Source organism: Culex quinquefasciatus, chromosome 3 (assembly GCF_015732765.1).
Source record: "Culex quinquefasciatus strain JHB chromosome 3, VPISU_Cqui_1.0_pri_paternal, whole genome shotgun sequence".
Lineage (NCBI taxonomy): Eukaryota > Metazoa > Arthropoda > Insecta > Diptera > Culicidae > Culex > Culex quinquefasciatus.
This window is the reverse complement of record NC_051863.1, coordinates 34,453,133-34,475,453: the sequence shown is the minus strand read 5'-3', so window position 1 is coordinate 34,475,453 and position 22,321 is coordinate 34,453,133. Positions and strand designations below refer to the sequence as shown.

Here is a 22,321-nt window from a genome sequence, read left to right as displayed (position 1 = left end):
GGGTCGGATGGTGGATCCGGAGTTAGTTTACATACATTTAAGTGAGATCCGGCTTCCAAAAAGTACATCAATATCACTTAAGTGGGCATATCTCGAGACAGGGTTGCCAGATCTTCAATGTTTTAGGCTCGTTGGAAAGGTCTTCTGATAACCTAACCAACGATGGGTCGGATGATGGACCCGGACATAGTTTAAATACATTTAATTGAGATCCGGATATATGTGAAAACACATTTTTATACATAACTTTTGAACTACTTATCGAAACTTCAATCTGTATAAAACTCGATCTATGGGATCCTAAACCAAGTCGAATGCAACAGGTTCGGGTCAAATCGGTACAGCCAGTGCCGAGAAACATGAGCTAGTTTGTTGGTCACATACATACATACACACACACATACACACACACATACACACACACATACACACAGACATTTGTTCAGTTTTCGATTCTGAGTCGATATGTATACATGAAGGTGGGTCTACGACGTTTTTTTGCAAAGTTCATTTTTAGAGCAGGATTATAGCCTTACCTCAGTGAGGAAGGCAAAAAGTTTTATTGAAAAACAAATTGAATTAATATTTCAAATGAATATAATATTGTGGTTGATATCCACAAAATTGAAAAATAAAACTCATTTCATCCTTTAACAAAAAGTAAAATAATATTGTTTATTCTAAAGCACTAGTTATGTTAAAAATTTGAGTATTTTATGTATATCTAATAAAATCGCCAAGGTAGAAAAATAATATTTTCTAATATTAAGGCTGGTACAAATATGTTTATAAGTTTTTGTAATCCCCCCCTCCCCTTCAAAATTGGCCCGAAAAATCAGGGGGCAAAAAAATATGTTTACAATAAACTTCAAAATTTCAATGAAAATTCAAGTGCAACCAACTGAAATCAAATTAAAATCCATTCTTCTGCGTTTAAAATCATTTTTTGCATGTTTGGGTTATTAAAAAATCTTAAGATTTTTTGAAAATTTTCGATGCAAAATCTCTTTTTTCGATACAATTCTTGTTTTTGTCAGATCTTAGATTTTGGCTAGAAGACTATGGCTTGTTATTTAAATTTTTATATTTTTTTTATTTTTTGCCCCCCCCCCCCCCTTGACCTCAGCCAGGGCCGAGGGACAAAAACTTTTTTAAATATTTGCATCGTCCTAATAATACTTATAATTTCAATCCACTCCGCTTCTTCAACCATACACTGTGTGGCCCCACCAGCTTCAGTGAAATCTCGTACTTGTACCTCAACTGTTCCTGCTTCAAATCGGTCCCAAGCTCAAACTGCTGCAGTATCCTGACCAGCATGATCAGTAGGGAATTCTTGGCGTACCGATAGCCTACACAGTTCCTCACCCCGGCACTGAACGGAACGTACGCGTACGGATGCCGCTGCTCGACGGCTTCCGGGAGGAATCGATCTGGATCGAACCGTTCCGGATCCGGTCCCCAAAAGTCCGGCCGACGATGCAGGGTGAACAGGTTGAACGCGAGGATTTGATTTGGCGGGATTTTTACGCCGTCCAGTTGTAACTGAGAATCGGTGGGTGTTTCTCGTGCCACAAAGGGCACCGCCGGACAAAGTCGGAGGACCTCCTTCAGGAAGCGTTCGGTGTACTTGAGCTGTTTGAGCAAGCTGAGATCCATCTGGTCCTGGTCGAAGATGGCACTGATTTCGGCGAAGACGTTGGCTTGAATGTCGGGGTTCATTGCTAGAAAGAGACAGGCGAAAGACACCGTGAGGGCGGACGTGTCGTTGCCCTGGAAGGAGAAGGTAAGTTGGGGAACTGACGTAGCATTCGGGAGCAACTTACTCCGGCCATGACGTTGTACAGGTTGTTTGCGATTTCTTGATCTCCGAAAAAGGTTCCGTCGGACTTTCGAATGGTCAAAATTTGATCCAAAAAGTTCAGAGATTTTGCTTCGTATTCGTCGTCAACTGTTTTTGGCTTAGCGTCCTGCTGAAGTTCTTGGCGTCTTTCCAGGATGAACTACGAAAGATGAATGGTTATTACAATTTAAAAAAAAACATAAATAAGCTACTAACGTTATCTGTGAATTTATCGCAGAACTTCCTGGATATTTGCTCTTTCTTGTAAGCATCGGTCATCCTGTAGAACACTCCAAGGAATTGGCTAACATCTACGATTCGTTCTCCTAATCGTGTCAAAACCCTGCAAAATTATCAACCAATGAATCAACTCAAAATGAACTTTGAATGACCTAAACATACGACTCCAAGTGCTTGACATAATCCTTCTGCCCGGGCAGCTCGTACGCCTTACGTCCCATCGTCGTACTGAAGACCATTTCCAGCGTGCACTCGCTAAGATACTCCAAGATGTTGATCTTTTCCCCAGAATCCGCCAAAGGTCGCATCGTTTCCACCAACTTCTTTGCCCGCGCATCCATGATCGGCACAAAGTTGGTCAGCACTCGGGTGTTGAACGTCGGGTTCAACGCTTTCCGCGTAATCAGCCACTTTTTGCCATCTAAAGACAAATTCAGTCAGTCATTTTTTACAAAAAAAAAAAACACAAATCTAAGTTTCTTACCCCTCTCAGAAACCAGACCACCCTTGATCCCCAAAAAATCGTAAAAGAACGGCTTCCCGCACATGTCGTTCCTCGTCAGGACCTGCTGCACCAGATCCGGATGGTTCACCAGAATCACCGGCTTTGGGCCGATCATCATCTTGCCGACACGATCCACTTGGGTGAAAAAATTGTACATCAGCCTGAACGCGTCTCGGGAGTTTTTGCGCCACATTAGGGGCGCTTGACCCAGCAAAGGGAAGTTAGGCTTGACGGTTGGAATGTTGGCACTGTAACGGCTGCTGAAAACTAGGGACAGATATTGGAACAGTAACAAAATTAACAAAAGTAAAATTAGTAACGGAATCATGTTGGAAGTCTGTTCCCGGCCAGGTTTCGAGAGAAACTAATAAAGCTGTTCAGTTCAAATAAGTGAATTGGTTTCGCCTCTTTTTCTTTCGGTTTTTTTTTTTTTATGAATATGTTATGGTGATGCAATGAACATTAAAAGAAACGGTTGGCTGTTGTACGGCGACTACCGAAATCAAATACAAACCTTCGGATAATCGAAACTTCGGATAGTCGTATCTGGACTGTATGTAACATTGAAGCTTTGGGTAACCTGGAGCCTGGTACAGGCCTCCAAAGTCAGGCTTTTTTAATCGTCAAGATCAAATGGTTTCTCAGGCATCGCAACGTTACGACGCATATCTTTTATTCTGGAGCCAATTTTTCAAAAAAAGGTTCCTAATCCATCATTAGGTGGTTGATCCCTTCCTCACACGTATTAAGTAATTTAATTTCTAATGCCGACTTGGTCCAAACCAGATCCCAGCACCCAAAAGTTTATGAATAAAAAAAATCCATGTACAGACTTTGCCAGAAAACGTACAGACTCTCATTTAAAGCAATGTGGCAACCGCATCTGACGTGCCGCTCGCGGGTAAACAAAAGACCCGGCTTTTTGAGGTTATGCAAAAAATCACCCTTTTTGTATCTACTAAAATCTGTTTAATAGTATAACTTTTCAAATACTTCACTAAACTGAATAATTTTCAATAGGGTTCACTAGACCAAAAACGAACCGAATAAGCCTAATCTGGCAAAATCGGTTCAGCCAGTTCTGAGATAATCGTGTGGAAAAAAACTATGTCTACACACATCCCCACAGACATTTGCTCAGAATTTGATTCTGAGTCGATATGTATACGTGAAGGTATATCTAGGAGGTGTAATTAAGAACAACATTTCTTAGAGAAATTTTAGGAAATTTTCAAAAATGGACACTCACGGACACTATTTTTAAAAATAAAAAAAAATCGAAAAACTAAATTTGAGTGGCTTTATCTAAACATTGGCGCACTTAATCAAAAATTCTGAAAAATACTTTTCAATTGCAAATTTAATTTAACTTAAAAAACAGATGTCAAAAATATTTGAAACAAACATTTTCCAAAAAATAAGCAAATTATTGACAAAAATAAGCTCTGCGACATATCTTTTATAATTATTTTATAATCTTTATTATCAATTGTTTGAAACATTTTTGAATTTTTTTTGTGAGCAACATTTATCTACTTTGTAAACATGTTCAATTTTGTTCCGAATAAGAATATTTAAAAATTTTATATACTTTGTACGCTAAACTTGTATTATTTTGAACATAAGCTCTTGGATTTTATGTGAAAATGCTGTAACTAAGAGAAAAATATTTTTTTAGATAAATAAGAAACATGATGTTTAAAACTTTTCAAACATGTTGCGAGGAGATTATGTTACCTACAGCGATGGAATAATATCATCAAAAGAAAATCTTTGGATGTTCATCAAGAGAAAAAATCCGAGAAAGCATGGCTCTCCTCTCTCGTCCACGAAAAAACGATAAAAAGAATCTAAAAAAAATCATCATCCTGATTATTCGGCGGAACATCTTTTTCACTACTACACTTGCAAGTGTAACGTCACACGTTGAAAAATGACCTGTCACATTTTGCAGATGGACAATGTGTGTAAACAAAATGAAATAAATATTTTTAAGTGGTGCTGACCAGGAAATTCACCAAAAAAATCATCAGCAGAATGATTTTCTTGGAGAATTTCGGGAGCGATTTTCTTTTGCGTGATTTGCCTCCTCTCTCTTTCGCGGGTGCAGAAAGTTCGCAAGCGAAATTGATTTTTTGCGATTATTCCATCCCTGGTTACCTTTGTTTCCTTGGCTTAATTTATGTGCTTGACATGTGAGCAATTCTCTACGAAATCGGTCTTTTTTAAGAATTTTAACTTTTTTGGTGCCTTCGGTATGCATCATTAGTTTGTCCATATAGTTTTCCATACAAATTTGGCAGCTGTCCATACAAAAACGATGCATGAAAATTCAAAAATCAGTATCTTGTGAAGGAATTTTTTGATCGATTTGGTGTTTTGCGCAAAGTTTAAGGTATGGATATGGACTACACTGTAAAAAAATGATACACGGTAAAAAAACTTGGTGATTTTTTATTTAACTTTTTGTAACAAATGCCAACTATACAGAAACTTCCAGGTTGTGCAAAAAACTTTTACCAAGTTAGGAATTTTTAAATCAATAGAATCAAAAAATCGAAATCTTAGTCGCAAAAATTTTTCAACTACATTTTTCGATGTAAAATCAAATTTGCCATCAAAAAATACTTTAGTGAAACTTGGTAAGAGGCGCCGTTTTCAAGTTTAGGCCATTTTTAGTATTTCATTTTTTTAAATTAGTGCAAATGTTTGCTGAGAAAATTCTCTATATTTTGCTTTTTTGAAATTTGTTGATACGACCCTCCTCAAAAGGGCCAAAAACTCAATATTACCCTCTTTTAAAATATTTGTCTAGATTTAAAAAATTTGAAAATATATTTTTTTTCGAAAAGATCGGAAAATTTCATGAATGTTTCATATTTTAAAATTGTAAATCGGACCATTAGTAGCTGAGATATCGACATAAAAAAACGGTGGGTTGTTTGGGTGAGACTTAGAAAACATCAATTTTCCTGTTAAACACTTGCATGGCAATATCCCAGCAACTTAGGGTCGTATCAGCAAAGATCAAAAAAGCAAAATATAGAGAATTCTCTAACCATTTCAAAATATTTGTTTCAAGAGTGGGCAAACATGTGCACTAATTAAAAGAAATGAAAAACTGCGACTATTTTCAAAACAGTTACCTAAAAATGGCTTTAACTTGAAAACGGTGCACTTTATCAAAATTTCACTAAAGAACTTTTTGATTGTAAATTTGATTTTACATTAAAAAACGAAGTTAAAAAAATTTGCGACCAATATTTCGATTTTTTGAAAAAATCAGTATTAATTTGAAAATGCAAAACTCGGTCAAAGATTTTTTGCAAAACCTGCAATTTTCTAAAAATTTAGCATTTGATGTCCTCTAAAACATATAAAAAATGAAAAAAATTAAAAATAGGGTTTTTTTGCAAACCAAGCTTATGTGACAAAAAGTTGAATAAAAAATCACAATTTTTTTACCGTGTATCATTTTTTTCAGTGTAGTCCATATCCATACCTACAACTTTGCCGAAGACACCAAATCGATCAAAAAAATCCTTCAAAAAATACAGATTTTGGAATTTTCATTCATCATTTTTATATGGAGAGCTGCCAAATTTGTATGGAAAATTATATGGACTAACTAATTATGCAAAATGGCTTTTTGGGGCAAAAAGTTTCAGTCGGATTAAAAAATACAAAAAAATTGAATGACCGAAATCTAAAAGAACTGCTCATGTTTCAAAGAACTCATCTGACGGGACCATCCACAAATCACGTGGACACTTCTTTGGAAATCTCAAACCCTCCCCCCCTGGATAATTGTCCATACAAAAAAAAAACGTGGACGCGTGGACACCCCCCCCCCCCCTAAAGTGTCCACGTGGTTTATGGATGGTCCCTGATCAAATACTACTGGAAGTACTAATTTTTTTATAATTTGCATATGAGTATCAAACGATTTGAAATTTTAGATGTATTTTAAAATAACAATCAAAAAATCTACACAAAAAAAACATCCGAAACCAGCGATTAAAATTTACTCAATCTGACTTATTTCGCTTCTTTCGCTTCTCCAACCACACACTGTGCGGCCCTGCCAGCTTCAGCGTAATTTCAAACTTGAACCGAAAGTCCTCGTGCCGCAGGTTGGTTTTTATCTCAAAGTCCTGCAGAATCCGCAGCAACACGATCCGGATCGAGTTCATCGCGTACCGGGCTCCGATGCAGTCCCGCAGACCGGCACTGAACGGCAAAAAGGCGTACGGATGGCGCTGCTTGGTGGCCTCCGGCGAGAATCGATTCGGGTTGAAGCACTCCGCGTCCGGTCCCCAGAGGTCCTTCCGACGGTGGAGGGTGAAGATGTTGAACACGACGATTTGTTTCGGGGGGAATTGGATGCCGTCGAGGGTTACTTGGGGTCCGGAGGCTTGGCGGGCACCGCAAGGAACAGCCGGACAAAGGCGAAGGACTTCCTTGATGACCTGCTCGGTGTACTGGAGTTGTTTTAGGGTGTCCAGCGTGATGTCCACCGTATCGGAGTGGAAGACGGAGTTCATTTCCTCGAAGACCTTGTCTTGGATTTTTGGGTGCATTGCCAGGAACAGGCAGGCAAACGCGATTGTCAGTGAGGAAGTGTCGTTTCCCTGTTTGGGTTAAGGGTTTTGTATGAAATATTCTTTGAGAAATTCGAGTTAACTTACAGCGGCCATCATATTGTACAGATTGTTGGAAATCTCTTCGTCTCCAAACAGCGATCCGTCCTTCTTGCGAATGGTAAGGATTTGATCGAGGAAGTTCAACGATTTTGACTGGAACTCGTCACGCGCCTTCGGCAGTCCTTTCTCCTTTTCTAGCTCACGTCTTCTCTCCCGGATGACCTTATCGGTGAATGCGTTGCAAAAAGTTCGAGCTTTTTTGTCAACCCGATAAGCTTCCGTCATCCGGTAGAAAACGTCCAAAAATTGGTTCACGTTGAGGACGCGTTCTCCTATCAAGTTCATGATCCTGCAACGAGCGTAATGCGTAATAAAGTAAAAGCCAAAAAGAAAAAAAAAAACAAACCGACATTTCCAAGTTTCTCACGTACTCCTTCTGGCCGGGCAGTTCGTTCGCGTTACGACCCATCGTCGTACTGAAGGCCATTTCCAGCGTACACTCGCCAATGTACTGCAAAATGTCGAACTCAGTCCCAGTTCCGGCCAACGGTTTCATCTTAGCCACCAGCTTTCTGGCCCTTCCGTCCATTATGGGAATAAACCCGGTCAACATCCGTGTGTTGAACGCCGGATTGAGCACCTTCCGCGAGCGAATCCATTTGTGGCCATCTGAGGGTTAATTAAAACTACATTAAATATAAACCCCTAGACAAAAATACTCACTCTTCTCCGACAGCAGCCCGTTGTCCAGCCCGAGAAAGTCGTAAAAGAACGGCCTATCGTGCAGATCTTCGCGGCTGAACAGTTGCTGCAGCAGGTCTGGGTGGTGGACGAACACGATCAGAACCGGTCCGAACAGCACCTTCCCGAGGCGGTCCACCTGCCGGAAGCAGTAGGTCAAGCTGCTGAACGCCTGCTCGGACGTTCTGTTCCAAAACATTGGAATGTGCCCGAGCAGCGGAACCGCCGGTTGAACGGTGGGTATTTTTGCCGCGAACCGGTAGGACCACACTAGTTTGAGCAGCAGGACTGTGGAAAGTGAAAGCGCTGATGAGAGTAACACGAAGGCGAGCATTGTCAAGAACGGTTTGAAGTTTGTGAAATCGACCGATTTGAATAAAGAATTGAGTAAGACTGAATCAATAAGGCATTGCAATAGGTTTGAACATTGTTGTTTTTACAACTTCGATTTAACTTGAAATTTCAAACCTGCTCACCTTATAGTTAGCTGGGTGCAGAAACTTGTTTCAAAAAAATACGCTTTTATTTTTTATTTGTAAAACATTCATTCAGTCTTAATAATATTATTATTATCTTTGGATTTATATGATGAATTTAATTGTTTATAATAAGAGTTTTTTTTCTTCCTCACGTACACAATTAAACAAAAAAATCTCTTATTTACTAAAAAAAACTGCAGATAAATTTGAGCTGTTTATGCTCGGTGAGGGTCATTCTCTAAAAAAAAAACATCACACAAATATGTAACACTATTTTCAACCAATTCTCTAGCACCGAAAAGCAATAAACTTTTATCAGATTTTAATTCACAAAAAGGCACCCACATTAGACAAAACATCGACGGGCTCAAATTAGTTGTCTGCAAACATTAAGCCCAAACAGTAATGGTGTTCATCGTGCTGCTGTCCATCGTCGGCGCGCTGCTCGTCCTGCAGTACCTGCTGCTGTTCTACGCGGCCAGATATTCCGCCTCGATCCCAACGATACAGCCCAGCTACCCGATCGTGGGGAACATCCCGTCCTTTTGGGGCAAATCGTCCAAGCAAGCCCTCTGGGCCGTTGTGAAAAGCTTCCAACGCGTGGACCGAATGGGCAAGCTGATGATCGGTCCCAAGCCGATACTGCTGGTCAACCATCCGGACCTGCTGCAGCAGATCTTGATGCGGGGTGATCTGCACGACAAGCCCTTCTTTTACGACTTTATGGGACTGGGCGGCGGCTTGATCACGGAACGCGGTGAGTGGGGTTGATTTTGTGCGGGGTTTTGAGTGCTGAAATGTCATGTCATTTCAGACGGCAAACGGTGGCTGATGGAGCGCAAGGTGCTCAATCCTACGTTCAACACACGGATGTTGACCAGCTTTCTACCGATCATGGACGCACGAGCCAGAAAGATGGTGGCCAATTTGGGACCGATGGCTGACGGGCGCACGGTGGTAGATTTGCTAAAGTATGTTGGTGAGTGTACTCTGGAGATTGTGTTCAACACGACGATGGGTCGGAATGCTAACGAGCTGCCCGGTCAGCGGGAGTACGTGAAGCACCTGGACATGTAAGTTTCTGATGAATGGTGGGATTTCGTCATGTTAAATTGTTTTTGTTTTTTGTTCGTAGAATTATGACTCGACTAGGGGAACGAATGATGAATGTAAACCAATTTCTGGATATTTTCTACCGGATGACCAGTGCATACAAATCGGAGCATGCATCAAGAATATTTTGCAACGACTTCACGGATAAGGTTGGTTGGGCCCTGAAAATAATCCTTGACTCGACATACAATTTCAAAATCACATTTTAAGATCATTCGAGAACGGCGAACAGAGCTGCACGAAGAGCAAAAAATGCCACAGGAAACCGACGAGTTTGAGAGAAAGTCTTTGAATTTTCTCGATCAAATCCTTACAATTGTTAGGGAAGATGGTACCAGCTTCACCGATCAGGAGATTTCGGACAACTTGTACACGATGATGTCAGCGGTTGGTAATGAACGTTTCAAAATCTGATTCACTTAATAATCGTTTTGCTTTCTCATAGGCCCACGAAACCTCTGCCTTAACCGTATCGTACACATGTCTGCTTCTGGCGATGCACCCAAAAATTCAAGCTAAGGTCATAGCTGAGATGAACGAAGTCTTTTACGATTCTTCGGTAGAGATCACTCTGGATACTTTGAAACAGCTCGAGTACACCGAGCGAGTGATCAAGGAAGTTCTACGACTGCTGCCGGCGGTCCCAATCGGAGCACGTCAAACAAACAGCGAGCTTTTCCTGGACGGAGTTCAAATCCCCAAAAATCAAATCTTGGCCTTCAACTGCTACAACCTCCATCGGCGAACGGACTTCTGGGGTCCGGACCCGGAGCGTTTTGACCCGGATCGATTCCTGCCGGAAGCATCTCAGGGTCGACATCCGTACGCGTACATTCCGTTTAGTGCTGGGTTGAGAAACTGCATCGGAATGCGGTACGCGATGAACTCGATGCGGATTATGTTGCTGCGGATTCTGCAGGAGTTTGAAATTGGGACCGACTTGAAGCAGACCGATTTGCGTTTCAAATTTGAGATTACGCTGAAGCTGGTTGGTCCGCACAGTGTATGGTTGAAGAGGAGGGACAAGATTTAATTTTAATAATATCATAAATATATTTAAAAAATTAAAACTATTTTGGAAAAGCCTTTACGATAATATGTTCCTCAAACGTCTTAAGATCAGTTGGTTCCTCTTACTTTCTTAACCAGATTGAAAAAAAAAAAATCTTTAATAATCCATTGTATTTTCAGTATTACATCAGAAATCACAAACACCTAAAACAACTCCATAAATTATAGAGATCGAGAGCTGGAGACGGAGTTGTCATTTCATCGTCATCTTGTCGCACGTCGATTTTGATCGTGCTGATCGTGCTATGGAAGTTTTCTTTTATTACGTAACGTAGATGGGGAGAGGGGGGATCAGAGGCCGTTTTACGCTCCAAACATTTTTTTGTAATTTGTATGGGAATTTTTAACGAGGAGGGGTTTTAAAAATCCATTTTTTGCGACAAGGAATAAAAGAACGCTTTCTATCATGCGCACCCTAAAAATTGTTGCAAGATTGACAAAAGCCCTATTTAAATTTTTTTGTAAAACGGTTAAAATCACGATTAAAAACAATCTCTGATCACTTTTTTTTTTCATTTTAATGCAAAAACAAAAAAATATAGGTACGAGTCAACATTTGTTCGTTGAATTAACTATGGTCCCCCTAGAATGAGCTGTCAAGTATTTTTTTTAAATTGATTTGAAAATCAAATTTTTTTAACATGTCCTATAAACCAGGGCTGTGGAGTCGGAGTCGGAGCCGGAGTCGGTGGAGTCGGGTCTTTTTGGGGACCTGGAGTCGGAGTCGGAGTCGGAGTCGTCAAAACTCGTCAAAGCTGGAGTCGGAGTTCGAGCTGGAGTCGGCTAAATTTTAAGAGCTGGAGTCGGAGTCGGAGTCAGAGCTGAACATTTCTGATAACCCGGAGTCGGAGTCAGAGTTATCTTAAATTGAACATAAAATATGTTTTTTTATTGCTCTGTATTTATATAAAACAACCAAATTTAAAAAAATTCATATATTTTTGATTGTTTTTATAATTCGCGTGTACTGCGTTGATATTTTCTCATTTTTTTATCAAGTACCATTATAATTTTTAATCTTTTTATTGTGATTGGAAAGCTCTTATTGTGTAATCTCACTAAATGATAACCTGTTAATCCCCACTTACCCAAGTATGTTGTATCATAACTTAAAAAATAATAAACAATGTTGGTCTTGTAGTCAGAAATATTTAATTGATTCTTGACTGCTATAGGATATATATGCTCTACATATAAATAAACCCTTTCAATTCAAGTTTGACCAAATTTAATCCAGTTCTTTATGAAAAAAGTACACACTCACATTACCTTTTACCCTATAACCGAATGTCTTGGAATTTTTTAGTAAATGTTTTTTTTTTGTGCACCCAAAACTGGCAGCGCTAGTCCGAGAGAATGATGGTCTCGAGTCGAGAGAATAGTGGTACCATTCACGGACGCAGAGAACACAGCTCGAGATGGGCGATAGAACTATTCTCTCGAGGTTCATTTGCAAAAAAAGTTCATCCGTCAAACAAAAAACCAAAAGTGTCGACAACGGGAATCGAACCAGAGACCTTTGACAAACCAATCCAATGACTTAGCTGCCTCGACCACCACAGCTTGGTGACAATGGAGAAGTCAGAAGTCGATGTATGACACTTGTTGGAGATTTATTGATTCAACTAACGAATGAACTCATTTGTTATGATGGTGTGAGTTGGTACCATAGGGACGTGGCGTTACATCGTGCTGCCACCTGGTTTTTTTAAACGCAAGAGTGTAAAAGTGCTGAGTCATCGTCTAAAAATAGACGGCGTCCTATCTCGCCCAGCAAAATGAAGTCGGTAAAGTAGTCGGTTTCGATGCGAAAAAGTGGAAAACGTGGTCTAAAAATAGCGACGCCATCCCCCTATTATTCTATCGATTTTGGCACTGAGCCCTCAATAAAGTTTGAGAGAACGATTATCTCGATTCTAAATTTTGGGTGTTGGAAATTGACAACCAGAGAGTTGACTGTATAAATAAACCCTTTCAATTCAAGTTTGACCAAATTTAATCCAGTTCTTTATAAAAAAAAGTACACACTCACATTACCTTCTACCCTATAACCGAAAGTCATGAAATTTTTTGGTAAATGTTTTTTTTTTTTTTTGTGGAAATAAGTTACGAGGTACATAAAAGGATTAAAAATAAAAATCACTGTTTTTGGAAATCAGAAAAAGTCACTGAAAGTATAACTCTTCCAACAAATAATCAACGATTATAACATTGTTTAAAACTAAGTATAAGTTAAAGAACGAGGGGATAGTCCTCACGAAAAGAAACGTGAGGAAAGTGCTATTTTGCGAGAGTGTAGTCCTCTCGCGTGTTCATAGGGGGATGGCGTCGCTATTTTTAGACCACGTTTTCCACTTTTTCTCATCGAAACCGACTACTTTATCGACTTCATTTTGCTGGGCGAGATAGGACGCCGTCTATTTTTAGACGATGACTCAGCACTTTTACACTCTTGCGCTCAAAAAACCAGGTGGCAGCACGATGTAACGCCACGTCCCTATTCGTTCATTAGAACAGTTCATCCTATTGAGTGGCTTATATGGACAACTGACCGACACTTAGTCACCGAACTATGGTGGCCCATACGGCAAAGGCACGGTTCAATATGCCGAAGGTCTTGGGTTCGAGTCTCGGTATCGGTACTTTTTTTATGGATGAACTTTTTTTGAAGATGAACCCATGAGTAAAGCACTCCCGGTGATTTCGGGATTTATCCTCTCAGTCCGCACACAGTACCATTTTACTACCGAATCGTGCTCTTTATCCTCTCGTATGCCGATGTCCGGTTCTGGATGTAACTGGTTGGGGTGTGTGCAACCAACCAAACGGGACCACGCGGCCGCTTCTTACAAATTGAGTTGTTTCCATGTATTTTCAGATCTACATTCTATACATGCAAATAACTCGCATAGGCATTTGGAAGGTGTTAGCTCTGCCGAGCTTCGGTGACCCATTTCTACGCTGGCTACCCGATTGCGAGGTACTCTTCAACTTTTATCGACAAGCCCCGCCCTGAAGAACGTTTGCACCAATCGGATTCAAACGTTATTTAGAACTTCCGAACTCTTTTCAAATGGACAAGGACCCAGCACGTATATAGTTGATAGTAACAGTATTCCTAATTCCAGTCATAGCTCACCAAGTCGCGATGGCCTAGTGGTTAGCATTTTTGCTTACCAATCCAAAGGACGAGGGATCGAACCCCGACTCGAGCGACTTTGATTTTTCGTTTATGTTCAAAGTTTCAAGATTTATATTTCCTATGCTTTCTCGGTGGGAGCAGATGGGAATCGAACCCAGGACCATTCGCTTACAAAGCGAACACCGTAACCAGTCAGCCACGGCCGCTCCCGACTGTCTGGTTCTGGATGTAACTGAAGAAAAACTAAATGGATATTTCGGAATCTAAGAGGAACTGATAGATCGGATAGAGAACATCAAGGTCTAGTTGAGATAACGCGTCTCGCATCGGGATTTCTGGTGGTCTTCCCTGGGCCCTGAGGGTATCTTTCAACTTAATTCTGTGAACATGGTGATCCGGACACGCCCATACGAGATGGTCGATGTCAACCCTGCCCACAATCGCATAAGTTCGTATCACTCATGTTGATACCGTAAAGATGAGCCTTAGACGAGTAATGGTTCGACATAAGGTGGAACATCGTTCTGATGAATCCACGCGTCAAGTCCATTCCCCCAGTAAGAAATACGGGGCCGATCGGGTCTGATCGTAAGAGCGACGATCAGGCCTACAGGGGCCGATGCGGCTCTGATTTTGAGACACGCATCAGACCCGAATCAAGGTATTTTGCACCCGAAACGTCAACCTGTCAAGGTTGTTCGAACATCGCAAGAGGCCTACATGCGGGGGCGATGTAAGAACGACGTAATGGTGAAAAATCAGACGCGCATCAACCTGTTTTATTGTGCTCTTCTTCTTCTTCCTCTGTCATCTGTCATTCGGTTTGTTGTTATTAAAACAGTCGTTTTTGAGTTTCGCAAGTTTATTTTCATAAAATCTTTAGTAACAATTTTATTGATGTTATAAACATGAATTACTCGCTCCAGGCGCGTAAGGATCGGCTCCGGTTGGTCCGAGGCACTTCAAGATTGACAATCTTCCGGTGTCCCTGTTCTGTGCAGCGTTGTTCCGAGGGGTGCCGACCTTCCGTCGAGCATGTTCGTCCAGCGTCGTTCCGCGGGAACTTGCAGGTGCCGACCTTCCGGCAAGCACGTTCGTCTAGCGTCGCTCCGCGGGAACTTGCAGATGCGGACCATCCGTCGAGCATGTTCGTCCAGCGTCGTTCAGAGGGGACCTCGAAGGCCATTGCCGTTCCGCATGCCATCCCGGGTGGCATTAAACTGTTAAAAAAGAAAAACAAACAATTAGTCAACTATATCACGACAATGTTCCAAATAAATTACCGACATTTGAAAGGAATTGACCAGGACCGTGGACTTAATTCGATTGTGCTGGATATGGACGCGTTCGTGTAGCGATTCATCCGTAGTTCCGAGGGAACTTGCAGATTGTCGACCCTCTGGCAAGCATGTTCGTCCAGCTTCGTTCCACGGGAACTTGCAGATTGGCGACCTTCCGGCAAGGATGTTCACCCAACGTCGTTCCGCGGGAACTTGCAGGTTAGCGACCTTCCGTCGAGCATGTTCGTCCAGCATCGTCCCGCGGGAATTTGCAGGTTGGCGACCTTCCGGCGAGCATGTTCGTCCAGCGTCGTCCTGCGGGAACTTGCCGGTTGGCGATCTTCCAGCAAGCAAAGCAAAGGAAAGCTCCATGCACGTGAGGACCGGCTCCGGTTGATCTGGACCTGGACGCGTTCGTCTAGCATTTCATTCGTGGTTCCGAGGGCACTTGCAGTGTGGCGACCGTCCACTGATCCTGTCCGTGCAACCTCGTTCCGAGGAAACTTGCAGGGCGTCGTCCCACCTGTTCCGTGCTGCGTCTTTCTGATAAAATCTCCAAGGGCCGTGTCCGTCCAGCGTCGTTCCGAGGGCACTTGACGACCGCCCGGCAAACCTGTTCCGTGCTGCCGCTTCCGACGGAACCTCGGAGTCCATTGCCATTTTGCGTGGCAATTCTGGCTTGCCTGAACCTTTTTGGAAAGGAAAATAAACAATAAGAGCACTGAATCAAGCAAATGTTAGAAATAAATTACCGAAATTTGAAAACCAATAGGCCAGGATCGTGGACCGGATTCGTTTCATTTTGACTTGGCGCGGCCGTTCTGTTTCTAATCCGTCGTTCCTAGGGAACTTGCAGGGCGGTGACCGTTCGGCGAGCTTGTTCCGTCCAGCGTAATTCGAGGGAACGTGCAGAGATGTGAATCGAGCCTGTTGCGTCCCACGGCGTTTCAAACGAAGTTGCAGTTTGGCAACCGCACAGCAAACCACTTCTATGCAACGTTGTTCTGAGTGCTCTCACAGGTTGGCTGGCGTCCGGCGACCTAATCCAGAGCCATGGCGATCGTTCTGCGAGTCTGTGTCGTGCTGCCTCTTTCCGAGAAAACATGCATGGTCATAGTCGTTGCGCGCGGCAGTTCCGGATTGCAAAAACCTATTTAAAGGAAAAAAAAAAACAATTATGGTTCTGATACTGGACAAAAATGTTACAAGAGAATTACCGAAATTATTAAAAAAAAATTGGCCGTGAAACGTGAACCGGTTCTAGTTGATCATGACCTGGCACGTAAGTGCAGCATTCAATCCGTCGTTCTGAGGGCACTTGTAGGACGACGGCCATTCGGCCAGCGTATTCCGAGCTGCCTCTTTCCAAATGAACTTGCAGGGAGGCAAAAATCCGGCTGCGTCCCTCAGGGAAACTTCTAGAGCTGTGGACCGGTTCCAGTTGATCTTGACCTAGCGCGTAAGTGCAGCATTTATTCCATCGTTTCGAGCGCGCTTGCAGGGACCTTCGATCAACGCTGTTCCGTGCAGCGTCATTTCCAGGACACGTACAAGCTTCCGGTGAACCGACCGGGTACGTTTTCAACAGTCACATCCAGTCCGGTCAGATGCAAAGGTTCCTTCTTCTTGGCCAGCGAGTGCCTATAGTTAGGAGGGCATGCTTGCGCGACCGCCACCTCCTCCGTACGAGTCACGATATCTACCACCAGACAGCGTCGGCGAATAGCATCCCGCACAGCGTCAGCATATGGTCTTCCGGCCACCGAGGCTTCTATTTAGATTCCTTCTTGATCTCGGTGACAGAACGTTCCTCGTAATCATGCATGTTTCTGTATCTGGCCACGCCGTCGTCGGAGAAGTCCCAGCTGGTGCCGATGCCACTGATGTTGCTGGTTCTTGTTTGGGGATGACTTTACAGAGACGCTGCTAGCCTAGAGGGAGAGAGTAAAAGTATGGAGTTATGATAAGCTGTTTAAAAAAATCTGAACTTTTTCTCACAAAAAACATCCATGTTCTGGAACCGCCCACCGTTTTCATGGCCGCAACCTGCTTCTGAACTTGGCTTACAACCTGCATCGTCAGATTCCGTTGATGGCCTCCCGGAATTTTATTGTTAATTACACTAGTCTCGATTTGACCGGCTCGGGTCACCGACCACAACCTTGGGTATGTTCATACGTTCTGCAAGATGTGGACCAGCGAGCGACAATTGGAAGACCTTCTCAGCGCTCTTGATTACCTGCTGCTGTTGCTGTTCCTCTTGCCTAACTTGGACTACACAGGAACCGAATTTCACTGGCACCATTTCCGGGGCTCAGCCGTGGCTCTTGGAACTGGCAGATTCAACACGGCCGCGGCCTACGCATTGCTCGTGTTACCGTAGACGGTGCCACACTGGTGGCCACCAGGTGAAGCACATGGAACCATTAATCGGAACTTTTACGGCAGTGTCGCCGGGCGCAACTCCAGAACCGATCCCAAAAGTTGAAGTACGCGCACTGTTCGCTGTCCGCTAATCCTGCCAAATCCGTCCAACTTTTCCTCCACTTTAAATTGACGGCAATCGCAGAAGCCTTGCGAAAAAAAGGAAAAACAAATGTATTTATGGTTGATTCCAAAATCCGCATAAACTTGGAAAAACTTACCAGAAAAGCTAAAACATGAAAAACGTGTTCTCCGGTCGAAAAAAAAAGTTTGACAGTTCTGCCGAAAATTCGCAACCACAAAAGAGGGAGACAGAATGACGATTAAAACTTCGATGAAAATCAAAAGCATGCTTTCTCTTTCGCTCTAACGCGTAGCATACAGTTCATCGAAATTTTCGAAAAACGTCGTTGCCTTACAAAACATCGTGGGTTTACGGACTTTCGATCTGGGCCCTTGAACCAGGCTTTTCTTTGCACCTTAGGTCGTATGAAATACATCCAACGTTCCTTGGTGTCGTCATTCCATTGGTTTTGCCAATCCAGAAGCGCAACTCTATAGGGTTCTAGTTTTTGTTTATCAAGGTCAAACATTAAAACGCAATTTCTTGGAACGTCAAAAAGCGACATGCGACAAGATTGCACGATTACGTGCGGATTGCAGATAAACATTTTTTGTTTAGAAGGAATTGGTCATCAAAATAAAGTTTTCAATAGTTGTAGTAATTTGTTAAACTATTATTTTAATAAAAGTAATTCTAAACGATACTAATAACATCATCATTTCACCCTTTTCTTCAACCACACATTGTGTGGTCCCACCAGCTTAAGCATAACCTCAAACTTTAACCGCATATCCGCCTGCTTCAAGCTAGTACCGATCTCGAACTCCTGCAGAATCCGCAGCAACATAATCCGCATCGAGTTCATCGCGTACCGCATTCCGATGCAGTTTCTCAACCCAGCACTGAATGGTAAGTAAGCGTACGGATGCCTACCCTGGGATGCTTCCGGCAAGAACCGATCGGGATCAAACCGCTCCGGGTCCGGTCCCCAGAAGTCCTTCCGCCGGTGGTAGGCATAGAAGTTGATCACTAAAATCTGATTCGGTGGGATCTTGACTCCGTCCAACACCAGCTCGTTCCTTGTTTGTCTGGCCGCAAATGGGACTGGCGGAAAGAGTCTCAGCACTTCTTTGATCACTCGCTCGGTGTACTCGAGTTGTTTCAAAGTATCCAGAGTAATGGGCACCGAAGAATCGTAGAAGACTTCGTTCATCTCGGCAACGACCTTCGCTTGAATTTCTGGGTACATTCCCAACATCATACAGGCGTAAGATATAGTCAACGCTGATGTATCGTGGCCCTATGAAAGAAAATATCGTTTATAAATTGTGAGATATATGTAGAATGCACCGCAAACCCCAGCCATAACGGTGTACAAGTTGTCTGATATCTCCCGATCGGTAAACTCGGTTCCATCTTCCCTCTTTGTGGTAAGAATTTGATCGAGAAAATTCAAAGACTTTCTCTCAAATTCGTCTGTTTTCAGTGGCAGTTTTTGCTCCTCCAGAAGCTCCACTCGTCGATCTCGAATGATCTTTAAATAAATTCATGGTGTTATTCTTACAAAATACAATTCAACCGCAAACAGCCAACCTTATCCGAAAACTCGTTGCAAAATGTTCTTGCTGCCAAATCCGATGTATATGCACTGGTCATCCGGTAGAACACATAGAAAAACTGGTACACGTTCATCATTCGCTCTCCAATCCGTACCATACAGCTAAACAAAATAAAATATAGTCTCAAAAAATCACGTCAAGCAATACTTAACTTACATGTTCAAGTTCTTCATGTAATCCCGTTGACCGGGTAGTTCGTTGGCATTCCGACCCATCGTCGTGTTGTACACAATCTCCAGAGTACACTCGCCGACAAACCTTATCATGTCCACTTCCGTATGTCCGTCGGCCACAGATCTTAGATTGGCCACCATCTTGCTAGCCCGAGTGTCCATGATCGACAGGAAGCTGGTCAACATGCGGGTATTGAACGTAGGATTGAGCACCTTGCGCTCCATGAGCCATCGTTTGCCGTCTGAAAGCAACACATTTCAATACTCAAAACCCCGCACAAAATGAACCCCACTCACCGCGTTCCGAGACCAATCCACCGCCCAGCCCCATAAAGTCGTAAAAGAACGGCTTGTCGAGCATCTCGTTGTTCATCAGCACCTTCTGCAGCAGCTCAGGATGGTTGATCAAAATCAACAGTTTGGGGCCAAGCACCATCTTAGCCATTCGATCGACACCTCGGAAGCTTTTCACCAGCATCCAGAAAGCTTGCATGGACGAGTTGTTCCAAAAGGATAACAAATTTCCCACGATCGGGTAGCTGGGCTGCACCGTTGGAATCGCGCTGCAATGTCTGGCCGTGTAGAGCATCAGGTACTGCAGTACGAGCAGTACGCCGACGATGGACAGCAGCACCAAAAACGCCATAGTTGTTGTGTCGTACGAACCCTGGAATAGCCCGGATGGTTAAGTTGATACTCTACTGATATGGTAAATTAAGGGCGTCATCTCTGCTAGATTTTAGCTTTAAAGATCATCCATTTTAGATTTAATGGATCATGCAAAATCTAATTAATGCTTATATCACGCAGAGAAGACATACCCACACCCAGAACTGGGCATCGGCATACGAGAGAATAAAGAGCACGATTCGGTAGTAAAATGGTACTGTGTGCGGACTGAGAGGATAAATCCCGAAATTACCGAGAGTACTTTACTCATGGGTTCATCTTCAAAAAAAGTTCATCCATCAAAAAAAAAAAAAAAAGTTCCGGTACCGAAACTCGAACCTAAGACCTTCGGTATATTGAACCGTGCCTTTGCCGTATGGGCCAATACGGTTCGGTGACTAAGTGGCGGTCACGTGTCCATATAAGCCACTCAATAGGATGAACTGTTTCAATGAACAAATGAACACGCGAGAGGACTATACTCTCGCAAAATAGAACTTTCCTCACGTTTCTTTTCGTGAGCACTATCCCCTCGTTCTTAAACTTTGGGTGCAGTCAATTCAATTTGAACTCTGATACGGAATCTAATTAAATTCCGTTTCAGAAATCAAATTGAACTGACTGGGTATAGGTATGAGTATGGTCATTTCGTCGCCATTGTGCTAACTTGTCGTACGTGTCTTTTGGGCCAAATTGAGTTAAGAACGCCATTTTGTGCAGCTGACAATTCCTCATATTTTACCTTCACAGAGCCTCAAAATACGATGCCAATCCTGATATATTCAATAAAAACCACAAAATCTCGGAAATTTTTGTCACTTTTCTTATGAAAGAAGTTCTAATCTTGTCGTGCTATCTTGACACTGCCTGAAAATTGATGCAAGTGCGGCAATTGGCCAAAGGGATTTCAGGTCAGAACGCGTTTGACGCACGTACAAGATAGACTAACGTAAACATGTTCAATTAAAACTCGGCACTCCGGCATCCAAATTCAATCAAACTTCGGGACAATGCACAGAATGGTCAACCAAACAAAACGTGTTTGTTTTTGTCATTAGGGTGGTCCTTGCGATGTTAGAGTAATCAATACAAATATGTTATTTTATGTTTGATTTTTAAAACTAAAATGAAACTCTCAACTGATATTTGAAATTGCCACTTAATGATGTCTGGACTGTTGTTGTCGTTTCCGGTTTTCAAACACCGCAGTAATCTTTGTATCACGTTTCTCCGTTCCTCAGCGCCAAGGGTATTCTTTTTCCACTTCAATGCCAATACACAGATAAAAAACGGGAAAACAAAAAAACAAAAACGAATTGCTGGTGCGAACACCAAACAGATAAAAATTAATTGAAGCAACACATTAGACGATGACGCGGCAGTAATTTACTACATCCGACTCGACCTTGAAATTATACAAAATGTGCAGTCGGAGTCGGATCATCAAAATTGGACTGGCATTTAAATGTCTTATAATATCTTTTTTTTTTAACTTGATGATTATCAATCATACCGAATAAGCATCAAAATTCTGTTTCAGCTGCAACTTAATGTCTAACAAATAATATAACATTGCATTTTTCTCCATAAAATAGATTATTGCGTAGGTAATACATTTCTTCCAGTTGAAGGTTTAACTCATTGAAAAGTTTGAAATAATTCAACATATTCGTTAAATTCGATCTTAATTACCACAAGCTAAATTTAGTTATTTTAAACAATTTTTTGCACTCTTTAGATTTATTGAACCTAAGTTGTGGTTTTAAAGTTTTTTTGAAAAGCCTTATCAAACTGCTATATCGATTTAATTCAGATGCCAGAGCTATTTAAATCTTAAGACTAATGGGAAACAAGTAAGAAAGAATAACACCAACCGTAAGGTGTGATAATCGGTTGACATTTTTTATGCCTGATTCATTCCTCAAACACAAACACGCATACACACTTACACATACAACGTTATCTTCAGGCTCCACAGTTCAAATGTTATTTCACTTTTTATCTTTCATGGAATTTCCCGAGGAACCTGATACACATATTTTCACACTATTCGACTAGACACCTTCGAAAAGCCGTTTTTTTTCTAACCTTCACTAAGGTTTGATTTTTTGAACAAAAACGTATTTTTTCCTAGAATAACCTATGTTTTCAGACATGGTAAGGAAGAACCCGTTAAAACAGCAAGTATTTTTTTTTTTAAGAAAAAAAACATCATCAAAATTTTTAGAATCACTTCCACATTTCAGACCACCCCTAATTTCTAAACAAAAGCAAAGGTACGTTTCTAACAAGTTACCCCTTACCGATATCGAGCA

General features: G+C 42.0%; 4 protein-coding genes across 4 annotated transcripts; 1 reads left to right on the top strand and 3 right to left on the bottom strand.

The window, feature by feature from the left end:
* Window positions 1–1,179: 1,179 nt before the first annotated feature.
* On the bottom strand, window positions 1,180–2,706 carry LOC6039456 (cytochrome P450 4V2). Its single transcript, XM_038260727.1, has 5 exons — window positions 2,568–2,706; window positions 2,246–2,504; window positions 2,060–2,186; window positions 1,827–2,003; window positions 1,180–1,773 (listed from the first exon to the last, which is right to left on the bottom strand). Exons 1-5 carry the CDS (start codon window positions 2,704–2,706, stop codon window positions 1,180–1,182), a joined length of 1,296 nt encoding a protein of 431 aa, XP_038116655.1.
* A 3,910-nt stretch (window positions 2,707–6,616) lies between these two features.
* Window positions 6,617–8,306, bottom strand: LOC6039457 (cytochrome P450 4c21). The gene is made up of 4 exons (XM_001849017.2): window positions 7,955–8,306; window positions 7,642–7,900; window positions 7,277–7,580; window positions 6,617–7,219 (listed from the first exon to the last, which is right to left on the bottom strand). Exons 1-4 carry the CDS (start codon window positions 8,304–8,306, stop codon window positions 6,617–6,619), a joined length of 1,518 nt encoding a protein of 505 aa, XP_001849069.2.
* A 468-nt stretch (window positions 8,307–8,774) lies between these two features.
* LOC6039461 (cytochrome P450 4V2) lies at window positions 8,775–10,597 on the top strand. The gene is made up of 5 exons (XM_001849018.2): window positions 8,775–9,208; window positions 9,266–9,524; window positions 9,587–9,713; window positions 9,775–9,951; window positions 10,010–10,597. The coding sequence occupies exons 1-5, from the start codon at window positions 8,857–8,859 to the stop codon at window positions 10,595–10,597; spliced, it is 1,503 nt and encodes a 500-aa protein (XP_001849070.2). The 5' UTR covers window positions 8,775–8,856.
* Window positions 10,598–18,203: 7,606 nt separating this feature from the next.
* LOC6039462 (cytochrome P450 4V2) lies at window positions 18,204–22,320 on the bottom strand. Its single transcript, XM_001849019.2, has 6 exons — window positions 22,310–22,320; window positions 19,635–20,004; window positions 19,321–19,579; window positions 19,139–19,265; window positions 18,903–19,079; window positions 18,204–18,845 (listed from the first exon to the last, which is right to left on the bottom strand). The coding sequence occupies exons 2-6, from the start codon at window positions 19,981–19,983 to the stop codon at window positions 18,261–18,263; spliced, it is 1,497 nt and encodes a 498-aa protein (XP_001849071.2). The 5' UTR covers window positions 19,984–20,004; window positions 22,310–22,320; the 3' UTR covers window positions 18,204–18,260.
* Window position 22,321: the final 1 nt, after the last annotated feature.